At 44.4% G+C, this 19,594-nt stretch overlaps 1 protein-coding gene across 1 annotated transcript in view; it reads right to left on the reverse strand.

Annotated features, from left to right (window-relative positions):
• Nucleotides 1-6,704: 6,704 nt before the first annotated feature.
• Nucleotides 6,705-19,594, reverse strand: part of POLR1A (RNA polymerase I subunit A) — a 34,459-nt gene continuing 21,569 nt past the window's right edge. The window contains exons 24-34 of the mRNA XM_086464709.1: nucleotides 19,222-19,436; nucleotides 18,416-18,583; nucleotides 17,337-17,472; nucleotides 16,184-16,341; nucleotides 15,123-15,237; nucleotides 14,381-14,497; nucleotides 13,244-13,522; nucleotides 12,424-12,624; nucleotides 11,556-11,673; nucleotides 10,137-10,301; nucleotides 6,705-7,400 (exon numbers count right to left, since the gene is read on the reverse strand). Coding sequence (XP_086320835.1) covers nucleotides 7,300-7,400; nucleotides 10,137-10,301; nucleotides 11,556-11,673; nucleotides 12,424-12,624; nucleotides 13,244-13,522; nucleotides 14,381-14,497; nucleotides 15,123-15,237; nucleotides 16,184-16,341; nucleotides 17,337-17,472; nucleotides 18,416-18,583; nucleotides 19,222-19,436 — 1,773 coding nt within the window. The 3' untranslated portion in view covers nucleotides 6,705-7,299. The remainder of the gene's footprint in view (nucleotides 7,401-10,136; nucleotides 10,302-11,555; nucleotides 11,674-12,423; nucleotides 12,625-13,243; nucleotides 13,523-14,380; nucleotides 14,498-15,122; nucleotides 15,238-16,183; nucleotides 16,342-17,336; nucleotides 17,473-18,415; nucleotides 18,584-19,221; nucleotides 19,437-19,594) is intronic.

Genomic DNA, 19,594 nt, shown 5'->3' on the forward strand with positions numbered 1-19,594 from the left:
AAATGATTAACCGAGCCTTTTTAATACAAAGTTAAAAAGGGGGAGATGTAGGGTTTGAGTGGGGCTGGAGTGATCGCAGCTGGTTCGAGCTTGATGGCAGGTGAACAGCCCTGGCTGGTTTGAAAAGAGTAGCTGGGGCCGCACTGATGGAGGCAGCGTATTCGAACGACCTCGACTGCAGCTCCCTGTGACCTTGAACGGTGAGGAAAACAACAGAAGAGGAAGGAGGAGACAAAAAGGAGGAAGAAAAAGAGAAAAAACAAGACTCAGCTAGATGATGGAATGACACGCCAACGAGCACATTGCCAATCAAAAACCAGCCACGGCCGTGCGAACACAAGGCTTTACCCCTATCAGCGAGGCGCTGGTAGCGCACGGGCAGCTCTTCGGGCTGTAAGAGCAGCGCTGTTACTGCAAGAAAGGTCTTTGGCCTTGACCCCGCCAGAGCCCGTACCCTTTGAACTCCGCAGGCGGTGGTGCAAAGAGGGGATGAAACGGGATAAACTCCTTGCTGCTGCCCCTCACTTGGTACCTGTCTGGGTCCAGCCTCAAACTCCTGCCCAGCCTGAGCTTGGCAAGAGCAGGAATTCAGACTCTGCTGTCTTCCCGCTCCTGTAAAAATTCAGTTCTGTAGCTTTATCCAAAATTAAAAAAGATCCACTAAGTCACAGTTGATTCCTGTGGGAGGCTGAGGGCACTGCCCTGGGTTGTAGCATTATTTACACTGATGTGGCTATTGGGTCTAGAACACCTCTCAAATTCTGCATCTTCCAGAAATAATCCAGGCTCCTAGGCAGAGGAAATACGGTATAACAGCAAGCAGAAGAACCTTGTCTTGAACTGTTTTACAGAGCATTGATTTTTTTCCAAGGTATAGCCCTGGGATTTTTCTGCAGAGCTGTTGTACTGTCAGCATACAATTTGCTCTACTTGCCCTTTTGGTTTTAATGTCCCATTAATTATGTATCTCTATTTATTGCAGTTTGTGTTAGTGTTCCACTGTTACTTCTTGATCACTCGTTATTCCCTCTGTAGTGCTAGGCAAGGCTCCAAAACCCAAACAGCAGCAGCAGCGTTACTACAGGCCAAGCCGCAGCCCCACCAGATTCAAGGCAGCCCCGCCGAGGGGGATCATTCATCTTGCCGAAGCTGGCAGAGCGTGCTGCGCCCAGGAAAACGGGAACAGCTCTACATCCTCTCTGGCTCTGTGATCAGACCTAAACTTTTCCAGGGCAATTTGGACAGTCAGCTCTTTTGAGGGATCTAAGCCAGAAAACTGTAAAACATCATTAATGAGCAGCTTGCTTAATCCTGGCTCTGCGGCACCCGCTGTAACAGGAACGGGCTGTCGGGCTGGCTCCGGCCGACAGCTCAACAGCACAGGCCTCCGCGGAGGATGCGCTAACGATGCCTCCCTTGATCAACCTTGCATTCCTGAAAACCTCTGCTTAGCTGCCCCTTCACCCAGCGCAGCTCTGTAGGTACCTTGATTTCTCACTCTACAGCACTCTGAGCACCCCACTATCACAGAATCACAGGATGTCAGGGGTGGGAAGGGACCTCAAAAGATCACCTAGTCCAACCCCCCTGCCAGAGCAGGACCACCTACAGCAGGTCACACAGGAACATGTCCAAGTGGGGTTTGAATGTCTCCAGAGGAGACTCCACAACCTCTCTGGGCAGCCTGTTCCAGTGCTCTGTCACCCTCACAGTGAAAAAGTTTTTCCTTGTTATACCCCTGTCCACCTCCAGCTCAGCATCCAGGCTTGGGTGCTACACTACCAGTGTCCATCTCCCACCGGGAGCATCCTCAGGCCTCACCAAACCCGTCCTGCATTGCAGAGCCAATCTGAAACAATACAGAAAGGCAACGCTGAAGGAGCTGGGTGGTTGCCTCAGTTGGGCGTTACAGTGCTCATCCATAACACAAGGCTTTGTAACCCTTCTTTGCCCGAGGGACTTACAACCCCCACCTTTCCCATCACAGGAAAATGCCTTAAATCCTGAGAAAGACAGTTGCAGTCCTGTTTTGAGGCAGGATTTCTCTCCACCCTTCTGGATAAGGCTGCACAAACACTAGGAGAAAGGCTTCTCTGGTCTTCCAAGAAAGCCCTGGTTTCCCCTCCCTTCCCCTGGGAATGGAGCTGACCTCCTCCCTCCCATACCCCTACAAACAGCACATTCTTTACCACTGCTAGAAGCAGTTTCAGAGCAGGAAAACTGAAGTTTCCCTGTCCTGGGTTGCTGGTTAGGGCACTCAGGAGGTGCACTTGAAGCCCCTCAGGGCACTGTAGAAAGCCCAAAGCAGGTCTCCTGCATCCTCAGTGGTTGCCCTCAACACCGGGCTCAATGGGCACGTTGCACATCCAGGATGCAGAAAACTATTTGAAAAACTATTCCTGGACATGGTTCACCTTCTCTTCCCTGGGTGTACTTTGAAAGAAGTCACATTTGCTCTCTTTTAGTTATATTATTATGCACTTACCTACAAAACAAAACTTGGGGGTCTTCAGGGTGAAGCATTATCTGTGCTGCTTAGCATGCTGTATAAACAGCAAGGAAAAGCAGGGACTGAAGATGCACAAAGCTTCCCCTGTTCCCTTCTGGCTGAGGTAGCGGGTTGCCACGTGGTAAACTGTGGGAGGTAGGTCCCCACCTACCGCCCCCAGTCTTCACATCCACCCCAAAGATCAAGACTGCCATGTTCAGCACCGAAACCTTCAAAACACTTTTTGGATCTCAACCCTCATGGGCAACGTTCACAAGTTCTCCTGCCTGACCTAATCCCAGAGAAAGATTTTGGCTTGATCCACTTGCCGCCAGCCAGACCCGGGAGCAAGGTCTGGTCACCACAATCTGACCTTGTGCGAAGTGTTCCTGACGTGTCACATGCCCTTGCACTTGCCAAACTCCTCAGCAGATGAGGTAGCTTCCATATTTCAGTACTTACTGGCAAGCTTCTAGTGGTTTGTCCAGAAAGGTTCTGAATGACTGAAGATCTCTCTGAGCTGCGTCATTGCCACTGCTTGGTTACTGGCCTACACAAGCATAACAACATGGGAACAAAGAATCTGGCAAAACAAACTCCTCTGCTCCCTGTCTTCTAATATTTAGCTTTGCTTTTGAGATGAAAGAAGCACTAATCCCTATTTGGATCCCTCTCATTGCCTGATTTAGGATTTTTTTTAACGTTTACTGACAAGAACAAGCCTTCCACTACGACTTATTAAGCTTGCTTTCCAACTGCTGTGCAAATACAAGCTGATTCACCGTTACCAACACACCAAAAAGATTTGTTATCCTGATCTTACAGGTAACAAATCTGGATCAGCAAGTTTTGTACTATATAAGCAGGATAAAACCCACAATATAGGCCCTGCTTGCCAAAGCACGTGTGGCCAGAAGACGAGGATCGCTGCCTCCCTTTCTGGCTGAATAACTCTTTAAGTTCTATATTACAACCTTAAAAAAGCCTCTTTCCCCAGCTTTCGTATCTGCATATGCTAACCAGCCCGTTCCTGGAGCGCACATTCAGTCAAGCTTATAACCTTTAGCTTTCCAGACAGATCATTTGCTATTATTAACAGAGATAACACATAGAAAGCAAGCAATTTTGGAAGCTACCTCTCCTCTCCTTCCTCCCATGTTTTTGCAGTCTCAGGGTATCCTGGCACCCTGCAGTGCAGCAGAGAGTTAAGAGAAGGGATGGCCCCCAGGGAAGAAGCATTAAGAGCGTGGCCACTGCCAGCACTGCATCTGACTTCCGTATCACCTACAAATGGAAATGGAGCATACACGCACAAACTAGAGGAAACTGCTGCAAGATTTGACTGTTCAGTATTAGTTTTGCGTCATTTCTGGTAACTGTCAAAGTATCATCAAGAGTATTTGAAGACAGACTCATAAATAGGGTGTGTTTCAAAGTGATCCTGCAGAAACCAGTCAAAAACAGCAGGAAGAGTTCTCAGCCGCCATCTGATGTGTTCCTTCACCACTTCTCACTAGCCCAGCTTGGTCTGCCACCAGAGAGAACAAGAAGTATTCCTCAGCAGCAAAAAACCACACGGAATTCTGATTCAGACCAGTAAGACTTACTTAGAGAAAAAGAAAAAGGAAGTCCCGGTTATCAACTCTCATCTTATTTAAGTATTTGCAAAGCTCCATTCTCACACTCCAAAGGGGCTTTCTTCTGGCCTTTCAATCACGATCTTCTCCCCTCTACGAAATCACATCTACTGCCAGCTCTTTGGGGTCCTTTCTGCCAAAACTGACTCCATTTGTCCGTTTTACACCATCAGAAAGCAGCAAGAGCCCCATCCACTATTGCAGCCTTCTCCCAGACCCTGTTTGGGGGCAGCTAGCTCACACTTCCTCAAAAAGTACTGTACCGCGATAGCAATCGGTGCGAGGAGCCAGAAAGAACATCTGGCTGCGTAGCTACACATTGCATGAGAAGAAAGAGAAATTTTCAGACCACAGGAAGCAGGATGTTTCTTCTGCCTCCATTTTCTGCACGCATGTGAATTTTAAGCAAACTCCTCCCATCTCAGAAAGGGCAGTTTAGGTGATTCCCAAGCCAACCCACTCATGCTGGGGATTAAGAATAATTGCTACCTCAGCTGCCTCTCCTTCACAGTATAAACTAAGCTCATTATACACCAAAATACATAACATTCTCCATCCTTGGAGACATGGACTCTCATCTGAGGTCCTGCCATACTCTCTCCCCTATCACTTTTGTCCACGAACAGCCACAGCCCCCCACTTTGTTTTCCTAAGCGGATGTCAGGTAAGAACTGTAATGTTAGGGGTTTTTTTACAGTGTCAGTTCTTTCAGTACAGATCAGAATAGTTTTTCAGATCCTGGCCTGTGCCTAAATTTGAAAGGCAACTCCAAACTGAAAGGGGAGGTTGGTTCGCCCTGCCACGGCCAGAGCACATTTTCCAAACAGCTCTGTTTAAAGAATCATCAGTATGAGACAACCTGGGAGCAGGACTGGCTAACCACCTCCTGAATTCAGCACCTTTTCCTGCACAGCCCGTTCTGCAGGGAGCAAGAAACGGCAGTTTGACACACCACGCGCTGTAAAGCGCAGGACGGGCACTGCGGTACGTTTCCTCAAAACGAGACTATGTAATATTTATAGGCACTTGGCTGCCCTGCTCATTCAGCATCCACCCCCCTTGCTCCCCTAAACTGGCTGACCGCTGTCCCATCACCCCACAGGACTACTTCTCACCAGTGAAGCAGCAAGCAAGCCTGCCGGAAGGACTGCTACAGGCAGCACCGGCCTCGGGAGCTTCAGGCAGCGATGGAAAAGCAAGCTAGGGTCTAGAGAAGGACACCAAGTCGCTCGGGAGACTCGATCTCTTTTCAGCATAATTTCACATGCACACATTTCACATGCACACATTTCACATGCACAGAAGTTGTTTGTGGATGCATTATGCCAAAATATAAGGCTAGTAATTTTTCTTGTATTTCATGGCTCCCTAACTCCGAGGACAACTCGTTACCGTGACACGAAGTGACCTCTTACCACAGAGAAGGGATATGAACACCTGGATGAATGAGTCATTTAGGTCAAACTCTTTACAGAACTGAAGGATGCCGCATCTCCAGATGGAAAAAGTGGCACAGATATTCTTCACTGCAGGACAGTGAACACCTCTTGGGGATATTTCTCAGCAAATGGTCTGTAACGGCATAGACCACAGTCTGAAATTAAGTATCTCTTTGTTATGACGTTTGTTCTTTCCCCTCTAACCATCTGTGAAACCGTATCCAACTAATTCCTTCCGGGGTGCTCACAGAATGACATGTTTTGAGAAGCACAGAGCAGGTGCTGAGATTGGAGAAAGACACAAGGAAATCTTTCACAAAGATCTGCAAAGTGAAACTAGAGACCTACCAAGCTAATGCACTCTGTAAGCTTCAGCACAGCTTGCAGTACAGTGGACACAGCTTGATGGGGCTGAGGCAGAATGGAGTTCATCAAGAGACTCCACAGAGGCTCTTTCACCATCCCAAGCCAACGTCTCCCACTGTCTGATGTGAATCCCTTTAGCGCAGCTCCGCTGGAAGCGGCAGCTCCCCGGCTGGCTCAGTGAGCTCTGGCACTTCACCCCTAGCTTAGAGGCACCACGGCGAATGATCAGGGGTTGAAAACTTGCCTAGATGGTAGTGAGCAAACTCCAAAGAATTTTAACTGCTTGTGCGCAGCGCATTTGGGTGAAAATCAAATGTACAAACAAGCAAGTCTGATTTCCGAAGAATGGCTAACAGCTCTCGGCTACGTGACTTTTAACAGAGTCAAAGCGAGGGCTGGTGGCCAGATGACAGAATTCCCTCGGTAACACTGCCATATCATAGGGTATTCAGAATATTTCTTTGCAACTCCCTTTATTAAATATCATCTTCGACACAGAATATTTAAGTAAAAATAGTTTAAAAGCTCTGTTTCGGTTATTCTTACAGGAGTTTTTTGTTTAGTCCTTGTTACAGCAGCTCAACATTGCCATTTAAGGAATAAATCTTTATCAAATCGCAGATTTCTCGCTGTGCGGAGATCTGTTCCATACAAAGAAGTCATAAGATTAGGCACTGGAAAATGCCTATAAAAACCATGAAAACTCTGAATTCCGATCTTCGGTTAATAAAGAAATTTAACAATTGTGTCACAGACACATAATTCTTAACAAATGAAGTAGCAAAATAGGAAAATGCATCCTCTAAAGCTTATAAAAGTCATGGCAGTGCACGCAAGTACAGCAAAAGGGAGGACACGCCTCAAGCACAGACGCTTCGCTACCATGTTGAAGCTTCAGCACAGCACTGCCCAGCTACCCCTGGAGCTCCGAATGCTACTGCCAGGACAGGGAATTTGTCGAGTAACAACCGTGTGGCAACTGGCACGACCCACCCAGATGGGGTTCTGCCCCACAAAAATCAGACGGCACAACCAGCTTCTGCTTTGACTTCCGTCTGCCACAGCTGCTGCACAGCCTGCCTGAGACCAGACGGTTTCCTTCATTTTATTTTTTTCTATGTAAGCCAATAATCTCATTTTTTACACTAGTGAACAGTAAATAAATGTTTCTTTGGATCAAAAGATAGCTCCTATAGGTGCAGACATTCTCATTAAATAGATTAGGCTCATCAGGTACCCGGATTAACAAACCTATCGGCACAGGGAAGATGAAGGGGACACAGGACGTGCCCTCGTTGCGCGGCTGTCGAGCACCCATCTCTCTTACGATAAGCATTTCCATCAGAATCCTTAAGTCGTAACCCAAACGCTACGTAAGGGGTTGCTTGAGGTCAAACAAACCAGTCCCTCCTTTCACAACTTTCCCAACCACCAGGCAGGCAGAGGGGGATCGCAGTTCATCATGGGCACCTGTAAGGGAATTCAAACACAATCCTGTCAGGGGGTTTCCAAAGGCTTCTCAAAGGTCAGTGCTGGAAAGAAAGCATTTTGGTTTACAGGCAAGAAGGCATCTGGGTCAGCCCCCCCCCTCGTTTCAGAAAGGCACTGCCACCTACTGCCCAGATTGAATCTGTGTTTCTGAGAGCAGGAGTCCAAAAACTCTTCCTACCCCTCCTGCCACAACTGTTATCTCACTCACCCCTTTTTGTGCAAGCAAAGAATTAGGCCCCGCGTTACTAAACTCTCTCTGTTCAGCACGAAAAGACAACACGTTCTGAATTCTAAGAGAACACAGATTTGACCTTCCAGTGAACACATTCTGCTGATTAAACAGATCGCTAAAAAAACACATCAGTGAGGCAAACCCCAAAAGATTCTCTTTTCATTGCTGCCTTTTTCCTTTGTTAGACTGAATACTTTTGATGTGGATTTTAAATCCTTTGGGCTAGATGCGAGGAGAACTTTTCACTGGAGAGACATTCCACGAATTCCTTTGATTTTGTGGTTACTCACTGTAGCGAAATAGTGTCACAGAAATTTGGAAGCTCTCCAGATGACATGTCTGGCTAGGACTGTTTTGCTTTTGCTGTTTTTATAAAAGTCCAGGCTGTTTTTCATTCATCCTAACTACAGCAAGCTGGAATTTTGTCATTAGAGGAAGACTGGAAATAAAATCATTAAAACTTTTGATAAGTTTGGGTCATCTTTATTAGCAAAACCTACTGAATTTTCTGTCACACAGAGGAAGGGAGGGGTGGAGCTGCACCATAGCACCGTGTATGGCATGTGCCTGCTGCTCTGATCTCAGCTCCAGCTGAATAACTAAATAGCTGCTCCTAAATGTGTGTCAGCTGAAGAAAGGAAAAAAGCTCCTTTGTTAGATCATTAAAACAGTCGTAACTGTCCCGTTTGCTCACATGGTGTTAACAAAGAGTTATTCTTCCAGCAGACAGCCGAAGGGATCTCACGTCTGATGCAGCATGCCCTCTGCACCCTAAACCCCGACCAGCGCTCTGCTGGGTCCCACCTGCACTCTAACGGCACTCCCCACGGTAGCCCTGCGCAGCCGCCAGCCGCCTTTTTGCTGCCTTACTGCTCAGGCCATCAGCAGGCACCTCTGCAGCATCTCTTTAACTGTACAGTCAAGTTATCAGTTACGTTAAAGCAAATTAGTTCCAGATTGCTGCAATCCACATGATGACTCTCATTCCCATCCTGGTGAAATCAGTACCTCCCTCCACTTGTAATCGGTGTGGTTTTCCTGCCCATTCACCGGGCGCTTCTGTCAGTGCCCACTTCATGTCTTTATTCGGAACATTATCCATAAATAGAGCTACGTTTCACCTGGCAAAAGCCTTATCTTATTTCTAAGTCAATGTGTGATACAACATAAAACCAGAGAGCGTGCACAGGTGCGCACGAAACATCCTCTTTGTTCAATTTCACCCGGGATTTACACTTTTCCTTCCTGATTTTCAGGTGAATTTTAAGTCAATTGTAACCAACACTATTCATTAAAACCCAAATTACCTTCCCAGAAAGGGTACAGAGCAGCATTAATAAAAATAAATTTAGTGATAAAAGTATCTCTGCCACCTGTGCAAGACAGTTTAAGGTCCTAGCTGAAAAGATCAGGTTGAGAGCTTTTCCCATTTGTAACAGGTAGCAAAGGTGGCAGCACAGGAGCATCCAAGAAGAGCAGGAGTACCCAACTGGTAAGTGACAGAAGCCAAGGCTATTTGCAAAAGGAAGCCACAGTTAGTACTCAACGCACGAGATCAAGCAAGCTGTCTACTCACAGAATCACAGAATGTCAGGGGTTGGAAGGGACCTCAAAAGATCACCTAGTCCAACCCCCCTGCCAGAGCAGGACCACCTACAGCAGGTCACACAGGAACACGTCCAGGAGGGTTTTGGATGTCTCCAGAGAAGGAGACTCCACAGCCTCCCTGGGCAGCCTGTTCCAGCGCTCTGCCATCCTCACAGTGAAACAGTTTTAAAGCACAAGTTTTTTGGCTAAGACTGCTCCATGCAGACGGCCAGTGCCATTTCAAATGCCCTAAATGATCCGTGCAGCCACGTGGTGTCCACACCTTCCAGAGCAGCAGAGGCCAGAAAGGATACTCTTGGGCATCTCAGATAGCACCAGAAACCTACCATTAGACAAACAAATCTGACTCTTTGTCTGTGTTTGAAGGAAACAAACCAAGATAAAAAAGTGCTACAAAGTAGAGGAAAAAACGGAATCAAAGTAACAACCAGGAGGACTGTTCTCCCAATAAAATCCTGAATAGCAAGGTTAGAGAAGAGATGAAAATATGGAAGTTATAATAGAGACATGAAAACAAAGCAGAGATGACAATTTTAATAGAAGAGACAGAAAAAGGCAGATTTAGTAGTCTGCTATAAAGCTTTGCGGTAATAAATCTTAACAATCTTAAGGTTTGTTATAAAAATGCCTATCAAATTCTTAAAGAAAGGAGTCACAGACCCCACAAATTACATGTGGGAGCTGACTTCATTTAAGCTGACAGAACTTTATTAAAAACATCTGGAACACTCTCCTAGGCAAGGGCTTAATTAAAATTTTAGCCTCTGGCATTTTTTATAATGCAATTATGCATTACTCAAAGTAGTGGAAGGTTACGACGAAAACAAAGCATATGTGAAATGCTGCAGCAATATATTTCAAACTAAACCATTTACCCATCATTGTTGCTTCCTTCAAGAATTTGTAGCTGGTTTCAAATGTCATCTGTTGCAGAGGGGAGGAGTTGGACTGAATTCCAAAACGATTCAGCGGTTTATAAAATCCTTCAAAACACATGTAATCTGCCACAAGTGAGAGGTGCCGAGGGTCGACCACAATTCCTGAGAACACAAGGAAGAGCAATCATCAGAGCATTCAAGGGCTAAGGTGTTGTGGGTTTGGGTTTTTTTTTTAATAAATCAGGTCTAAATTAAACGCCCTGAATCTAATCAACATGGAGAACATCTCTGTTAACATTCCTCTGGCAGTTGCACCTCTTTGTGCGTAGCTGGCTTAACTGCTGCCCTCAAACGTTCAAGAGAGTCAGCCCTCACTGTAATATAAAACAGTATCTCTCCAGGGAAACTAAAATGTCAGGAATGCTGTAAGGCAGCAGAGTTTCTCTACAGAAAGCAGCAAGGTCTGCACCATCTTTGTCGGTGCAGAAGGGGATCATACATACATCCATCTGTGACAGGACGGAGCTCTAGCCCCTCACCTGGTGGCCTGCACTAGCCCGAGTCAGAGAGGTTCTGATATGTTCTTTGTGTGGTATGAGGCATGTACAGGCAACCCCATTTAGGCTAAAAAGAAATAGCTCTTGTTTTAAATAACATTTGTGGAGTCAGTGTAACGGGGGATCATTAACAGCTCTGTCAACATTTACCTAGCAGTTCTTGAACAACCTGAAGGTCAGACCATTCCGCACCGCCAGCTGGCAAATCTGTTTGATATAACTGGTTGCTAAAATTCCCACTGTATTAATCTTCCCTCTTTTCAATAGTTTAATTCACAGCAAGCCTTACCTCACTGAAGGCAAATTCAACATGCCTAACTTTAGCAGCCCACGAGGTCCGGCATCTTCCCTAAGCTAGTTGCCCGGACTCTCTGAATAAACTATGCAGAGAGAAGAACATTCAGACAACGCAGCACAGCTATTTTAGGAAAGACGGACAAACTCAATTACAAAGGGAGCCTAGACTCCCATGGTTAAAGAGCTAGAGTGGGGCAAGGTTAATCCTATTCTCGGGGCCACTATACAAGCCTGAGAAAGCTAACTGTTAGACATCAAGAGTTAATTCATCTGGACCTTCCAGCTTGCAAAGAAAAAAAATGAAATACCAGAATAGAAAGGCTCTATGAAGGGGGAGATAAATTCAACCTTGTTCAGTGAATTTTCTACTGATTAAATGGAACCTAACAATTAACTTATGAAGAAGGCACTATAATGATTAAAATGATGAAAAGGTGCAACTTCAAAATACACATATGAAAAAAAATGATGCAAAACGGTAACTTTGTAAGCACGATGGATGGGTTTTCCTATCTTAATGATGATAATAAAGACTACCTTTAAAAATACAAAGAAATCTTACCATATACAGCAAATACATCTTTTATTTCTTTTATAATCACCCTCAGGGCAGACTCAATTCCATAATTCTTAGCCATGGCATGAATATCATTGGAATAAAGTCTGTTCAGATCCAAAATCTGAAAGCAAAAAAAACACAGATACAAATTAGGGCAGTAGTTACTCTGTATTTCCAAATCACTTCAGCTAAGCTAACAACCTTCTTCTCCATTTTTCATTAGCTGAAGTAGCACCAACAGTTACAGAACAGCCAGGCAGCAGCTCAGACAAAAGTGATTCTGGGGATTTATGGTGAAGCTAGGGATCACAGCATCATATACATGAATAAGAGTACTGGAATCAAAACTCACCACAGGAGAAAGTGATCTGAAATTAGAAAAAGCAAACAAACAAACCATCCCAAGCAGCAGAGGAATGTGTTAAAGTCTTCCAAGCAACACAATGCAATGCCCAGTCTGTCTCAGCAGGCCAGAACTTTTAGCAAAAGCAGTAGAGATGTAGCTTAAAACAATCCTGTAGAGTTATGGGCTAGATGGCCTAACAGAACTATCCATCTCCAAGTACTGCAATTCATTTAGATGGAAGAACTCCCTCAAGGAACGTTTGGAGAGACATTTAGAAGCGCAGTGTGAAATTATCTGTCATTAGACACTGGGCTGCTGCACAAAAAGTGATTTGCAAGCTCCCCTTGAGAAAAGGCTCTGCTGAGCTCTGAACACGTCTGGAGGTAAAAAGGAGGAAGAAGAGAGTTTAAGAACTGAAAAGGCTACACATCACCCCTGCTAAATGCAAATGGCATCTGGCATCCGCTGTCTCTCCCCAGAACACAACAGATCACTCGAGTTCGGGATGATAAATAGGTTACATACATCCGAGTAACGGAACAGCTCCGTGAGGTTGATCCCCTCGGTGTGCAGAACGAGTTCCTTCTCCCCGTGCTTGCTGGTACTTTCATTCAACAGGCAGCGTGTGATCCCCTTCACCTCGTGAATGACCGTGCTTCGTGCGAGAGAGACAAGCAAGGAGGAGAGATCGAAGTACACCTTCATCAACGGAAGCGTCAATGAAACCTAAGAGGAAAAAACCCAGCGTAGTGCTGTCCTGTAAGGAAGCTTGGACACGAGGCTCAATAACCAGCCTGCTTCTTTTTAGGGGAAAAGTAGACAACTGGAATTATCTTAGTTGTGTGTTTAGGAACGTAAATGTCTGACTAGAATTACAGTCTATAATGCTAACATGAACAGCAGGATCATTCATCCAGATTGCTTTCAAGATCTCTGAACTGATACTGATTGGGTTTTTTTGGGTGGCTTTTTTGGGGGGGGGGGGGGGGGGGGAGTAGGGTATGTGTTTGTTGTGGTTTTTCTTTGGTTTTTTTGAAATGTTTAGACTTTTTCAACAGTCCAGCCATCACTTTTAATTCACCAAGAGCTACACAGTGGTGCATCATATATTAAAGATTAAACCACAATAAACGTGTCAAAACCCTAAGTTTCATCAGGCATTCTGAAAGTTAGAAGCTACTAAAAATTATGTCAAGAAATACATTTGTACTGCCAGTTTTCTGTATTAATACAGGATTGCTGAAACAAAACAGCAGCACTGCACTGAAAAGATCCGTTTGTTACGCGAGCTACATGCAACCATTGCGCAACCACACGCAGATGTTTCCAGGCACCACCATCTCACCTCACACCAAAGCTCATTTTCGGTGTCAAATGTGTAATCCTGTATCGATGGGTGGCTGTCCAGGACAGCATTCACTCGCAACTCTGCTGACTGAAGTAACTGATCTTTCTCTGATTTAGTCTGAGGCATGAAGGAAAGATGTTGAAATTCATCACCATCTGCTCCATTCTGATCTTCTTCGGGACCGGAAGTCCTTTCTTTTTCTGATTCAGCCTCTTCATCTTCTAGATTCTCCTCAACGTTTTCTTCCCCATTCTCTTCTTCACTCTCATAATCAACCTGCAAAGAAATAATGTTATATTTATCTGAGCCAGCACATGTACAGAAACAAAGTGCACCACGATCAGTTTTATTCATGAACACTCTTGACAGTTGAGTTGGAAGGATCTCACCTATGACACAATGAAAACGCAGCTCTGTCGTAAAGAAAACAACACAACAGATCCGGTTTAGTCTCTGTTTCTTTATAACCTTGCCATTATTCCTCAATAGTCTGGGATGCTACAGGTTATTGGGACTGTAGCAGAATTTCATTTTCTCCTCCCGAAAAAGGCTCTTCCCATGGCCCAACTCTGATGATGGGATTCTCTCAGGATTTTCAATTACTCTACCCTCTTGCTGAAATTACAGCAACCCACCTTTTAAGCAGTAATTATGAAGTAATGAACACAGAAAAACATGCAGAGCCAGGCAGAATATTTATTAAGAGTCACAGTAAAGTTTTAAGAACAATTAATGGCATGAACTTAGCAAGAGGTAAAGTTAAGGTGACCTACAGCACAGACAGCCGGACTGCCAGACACATTTACACAGTGCCTGAAGAACAAGGCTCCAGAAAAACCCAGATCTCTTCCATCTCTAACTTGCACGGGCCTGTATTACCCCTAAAGGACAGCAGTGATCAGGCTCAACTACGATGACCAACATCATCACAAGTCTCAGCCCACATCTTCTGCTCTAGTCTTCCCCCCCATCCAAATCAAAGCTGACCAGCACAAAGCAGAGACTTTCCAATCTCCTTTCAAGTGGGGTTTGGGGTTTTTTCAGCATTTTGTTTCAATGGAAGCTCTCCTTCCCAACTCAAACCAAGGCAAAGGGGAATACAAGTGCAGTGCTGAGCACCTATAAAATCATCACCTCTTCTTCCTGGTTCTTCCTCCGTTTCGCTTCTGTAGCATCGCCATCCCCTTCATCAGCTTCTGCATCAACAATGTTCTCTTCTTCCTCTGCTGGAGCTTCCTGATTATTCTGGGTCTAGAAATCCATGACAGACCAGATAATCAGGCTGACTACTAAGAAGCATCAACCGCATCAAAAGGCTTTAGCCAAACATTTGGGATTTAACAATCCCTTCCTCTAGGTTCTACTTTTAAGGACAACTTAATTTCTATAAGCCCCCCACTACAAGGAAATAATGAATTTACATTCACGGTAACTTTAACATTAAACAAGATAAACGTCTACAAGAGAGAGAAGCTATCAGACTGCTTACACAGCAGACCTTGATGGGAGAGGAGCGGCAGAAGGAACGTGCAAAAACCTTTCAGTGAAAAAATAGGATCTTCCCCACAGTTTTGACAACCACTGCTACATTGATCTGGCAGCCAATGGAGAGTAATATGCTTTTATATCACTGAAGCCAAAATAAACAGGCACTTTTGGAGCACAATTCAATTAGGATTTAATACACAGCAACTTTAATATCCTTGTTAATTTTATGAGATCACAAAGAAAGTTTATGCATAAAGAAAATATTTAAGATGTAATTTAGTATTCACTCGTTTCATGTTCACATTGAAACATTCTACGCTTTTCCAAATTCTGGCTCTCAAAAACAGGTAAAGGAAGTGAGGCATTTTTCAGGTAATGTTCTTTGTACCTTGTCTTGGTCACTGTCTAAATCTTTCCGACTTGCCTTCCGCGCGCTGACTTCACTAAAAGACGCCATCTTTGCGCTCTTCCTTTTAATCGCTTCCAGAAAAATTTTAAAGAACCTGAAAGAAGCAGCACCCCAGAATGTCAACGCTCAGCAGTACCGCAGCCAATTTCAAGTTGTCAGAAAATGGATTTGTTTAAGAAGCCAGTCAACTCATGAGAGGACATAGTGTCTAGTGGATGCAAAAGTACCTCTAGGACAAGGCAAGTAATTTTTCTTCTCATTCCTTTCCCGTTCCTGTAGGAATCAACAGGCTGGTATCATCTCTCCCAGTCACAGATGCAGCCATGCATCCAGAGCTTAAAAAGATGAGCTCATCTGGACATAAAATCTGCACATCAGATTGACCTTCAGAGGAGATGGTTTACCTACCACTGGACTTTTTTCTTTTTTAAACCAATGAGCACATGCGAAATTGTTAAATAAAGTAACCCAGCTTGAACTCACGTGGCGCCAAGGCAGAAGAAACCAACGAAGCCTTTTTGCAAAACAAAAATAGCTTTCAATAGACCCTCATCATTAAGTGTTCTACTTTTATCTACACAGATTTGGCCAGACATGGGGAAGGAATCAGGGGAAAAAAAGAAAGTGGGGGGGGTGGGAAGCCAGCCTTTTCAGATTTATTTTTAAAAATGAATAAAAAATTTAAGGCTTAGTTTTGTTCAATGAAAGCACCAAGGGATACCTAAAGTATTCAAACATTTTTCCTGGTAATAAATGTTTAAGCATCCAAAGATAAGGAATGAGATGTTGCTTATACGGCTCTTCTCCAAGTATAATTGGAGACAAGTGAAAGATCTGCCTTGATACAATTCTGCACTGTTACCACGCCACAGACCCACAGTTTTATTCAAGCAGCTGTGCAGATACTTCTGCAAGCATATCTGCAGGAAGCTGTGGCTCTGAAAGCCATAGCAGCAGGAATAAACAGCATTCAGTGACCCTTAGAGCCCATGGAAAGACAAAAGAAGAGCAAATATTGAAGTGTGTGAAAGCAAACTGACCTTGTTTCCATGAAGTGCAAGATCTCCCTGGGCTTCACACACTTTTCCTCTCGGTAGTATTCATGGGGCAAGAAATGGAATTTGATTTTGTAGAGGCGGTGTTTGTTCTGCTTGCACCTCACATGTAGGGATTCCTCTATCTCAACTTTCTGCAAGACCTACAAAAGCCCCATGTAGGAACGTTACTTCTTTGATGAAGACACTTTACTTACTTCCTGCAACTCCAATGCTTTCCACAGGAGACCAGAATTACACAAGGCTAAATGGCAAACATTTCTGGAGGCTTTATGGCAGCTCCTGGGCAAAAGGACTCTACCCTACTGCCCTCTTTTTGGCTTAAACTCCTCCCAGCTATTAACTTAGACAATACTAGGAGAACAGCCTCACCTCCCACCTCACTCCTTCACGAGAGACTATACACTTGTTAGTGGGCCAACAGCTTCATTTTACTGACCCACGCTCATTAAGCACGACAGTATTTCAACATAGAGCTGAGTCGTAACTCTGTCCTTGCTGCTTTCAACTTGAAAGAATAAGACACAAGAGGGTGGGGCAGACAGGAGAGCACAAGACAGACTGCACTCCTAGGAAGACAGGGAGCACAGAATACATCAGACTTCAGTAGATCGAGTTTCCACGGAGCCACGTTTTGCTTCTACTGAGCACAGCCACTTGTACGAGATTAGGAAGCGGTGGAGGCCAAACAGAAAGGCCTCTACTGTGCCAGTCACAGCCCGAAGTCTGTCCCAAAGACAAAATAAAAACCCTCCAATTCTAGAGACTGACAAAAATGAGCTTGAGAAAAAGCCAAACAAGGCTATGGCAGCAAACATAAATCCTCCCTGCTGTTATACTGCTGCTTTCTTTACTCTTCCTTTATGGTCTATAGAGTTTGTAGCCTGTGACAAGGCCCTACAGGTTAAACTGAATTTAAGTCTCATACAGCCACAGTAATTGCAATTCACGTCAATATCTTCCTAGAAGATATTACAGGTTCAGTACGCAAGAGGTGAAGAGAAAGGACCCTCTCATCTTGCGCCCACAGATAAGCCTTCAAAAATGGAAACCGCTACAAAGCCAGACTAACCAACGAGCTCAAACAGGAGATTTTGTTTTGCTGACTCTCAAAGGATACACTGAATAGGAAGCTCACCTCAGCTAAGCACACTCTTGTGAGCTGTTTCTTAAGCTGTTTCACCTTCCTGAGAGCTTTCTTGGTATTGAACACAGGAACACTCATCATCGGTGTTTTAATATTTGCGCTGGCCACCATCAGTATTTCCCGCAACCTTTAAACAAAGAATCATCTTTCAGATTGGGCAATAAAAGTACTGTGCAGTCAAATAAATACCCAGTTCATTTAATTAGGCAGTATGCAGCCTCTGCCAGTTCTACCAAAGCCACATGAATCAAGAGCTGTGGTTACCATTGCACTGCTCCTTTGCACTTTTCCAGATCCTCATCAGGCACAGCACAACAGCTCTACTGCCTCAATTAGATTATCACCCCAATTACGGGAAGAGAACAGACATGATAATAAGTTGTTCCAAGAACAGAAGAACTAATGAAGCCTGTTTCCTACAGGTGCATACTGTATGCTTCCTCATACTTTCTCCCCCTCCCCGTTTATCTGAAGTAACACAACATCTATCACCTAAGACATCACACACACAGGGTGACATCACACAAGGCCAGGTCAGCACCCATCTTATTCAGAACAAGCTGATGACTGGCTGGTAAACACATGTGCACGGATAAAGTCACTGTCACCAAACAGAAGAGACAGGGGACACCCGGTTGCTATAAAACAGGCCTCTCTACATAGGTGATAATGTTACTAAACATGCCAGATTTCACGGTTGCAGTGAAATTTTTTGTGTGAAAGAAATAGGTTTAGAAGTTGGTAGCGGGGAGGAGAGGTCAGCAGAGGGCAAACCCACATCATTTCTCTTAGGCTCAAACTGTACTGACTGAAATACAGAAACAAATAAGGTATTTGCTATACATGAGGTAAGAGTAAGGGGCCTTCACAGATATTTTATATCTGGAAAATAAACCAAAACAACCGTGAAATCGTGAAGCGTTAAAATAGTTCTGAACAGGCATGATTTACAATTAAACTGAAGGATCATTTGCCCTCAAGATTACACACACACATCCTAGTGAGATTAAGCACTCTTCACCTAAGTGCCAAAAATGGCAAAGGACCCACTGAGAACACAGTTTTCTCACCTTGGAATACCCAATGTGACATTCATTTCACCTCTGCCAGCAAAGTGGAAGGTGTTCAGAGTCATCTGTGTAGAAGGTTCCCCAATACTCTGAGCTGCAAGAAGACCCACAGCTTCTCCAGGGTCACACAGAGATCGCTGCCACTTTAAATACAACAAATCCTTTAACCTGAAGGCAGGAAATAAGAGGTTTAGCTCAATGTAGTACAAAATAAAGAATTCTGACGAGACTAAAACACTGCTCAGTTCAATAAAGTTACTTCTTTCAGTTGATTTCTCCTGGTAGCTTATGAACAAATACACTCCAGAAACTGTAAAATTGTCTGTCCCAATCTGATCTGACAAACACAGCCCATTAACACAGAACTGGGGCCTTGGCCAAAGCATATTTTAGTTCTGCTGCTAATTCCCAGAATGTTAAAAGACAGTCCATTTACTCCCACTTGCTCATCTTCACCGGCTTGCTAACTCCAAGGTACAGCAAGAGCATATTTAATTTTTAAAGTGTTACTGTAAAGTATTATTTTGTATGTAGGGGGACAGCAATACGCTGCTGTTATTCCACAAAGACTTTGCCAAAGCCCTTCGCAGCACAGAAAAATCAGGTTTGGAAGAAACAGGCAAGCAGGGCCTCTCCTCTGCACACTAGGCTTTCAGGAACCATTCTGAAACCACTACTTCGTTTCACAAAGGTCACAACAAAAACAAGAGCTGATAAAGACTTTTCCTCTCTAGCAAACTCAGTCCAAAACCAGGTATTTTGGTTTTCGGCTCAGTGCAAGTAAGTAAAGAGACAGAAGTTGTTACCTATCAGAAGAAAGTGCTGGGCGTGTATAACTTTGTCTGTTCTCAGATTCCCATTTGTTGATATAATCTTCGACTCCATTTTCAAATGTTTCCGAAACAGATGCAAAATAGGTATCTGGGCGCCAAACACCAAGGCTTGGGTCAGGACACTTATTTGTCTTCTTCAGATACTTTCTTCGTTTCTTCTCATCTAGTTCATACCACATCTTCAATAACTGAAAATAAGAGATTTTTAAGCAGACTGGTTTCTCCACAGTAAGACCAGAACCAAGTAACACTGCTTCCACCAGCAATCAAGCAATAGCAAAGGAGGAAAAGATTACCTGTGTAAAACCTGAGAGTGTACATAACACAGCAAACAACTCTGCTACAA

The sequence above is a fragment of the Leptosomus discolor genome, chromosome 4 (assembly GCF_034619465.1).
Source record: "Leptosomus discolor isolate bLepDis1 chromosome 4, bLepDis1.hap2, whole genome shotgun sequence".
In the NCBI taxonomy this organism is placed as follows: Eukaryota; Metazoa; Chordata; class Aves; order Leptosomiformes; family Leptosomidae; genus Leptosomus; species Leptosomus discolor.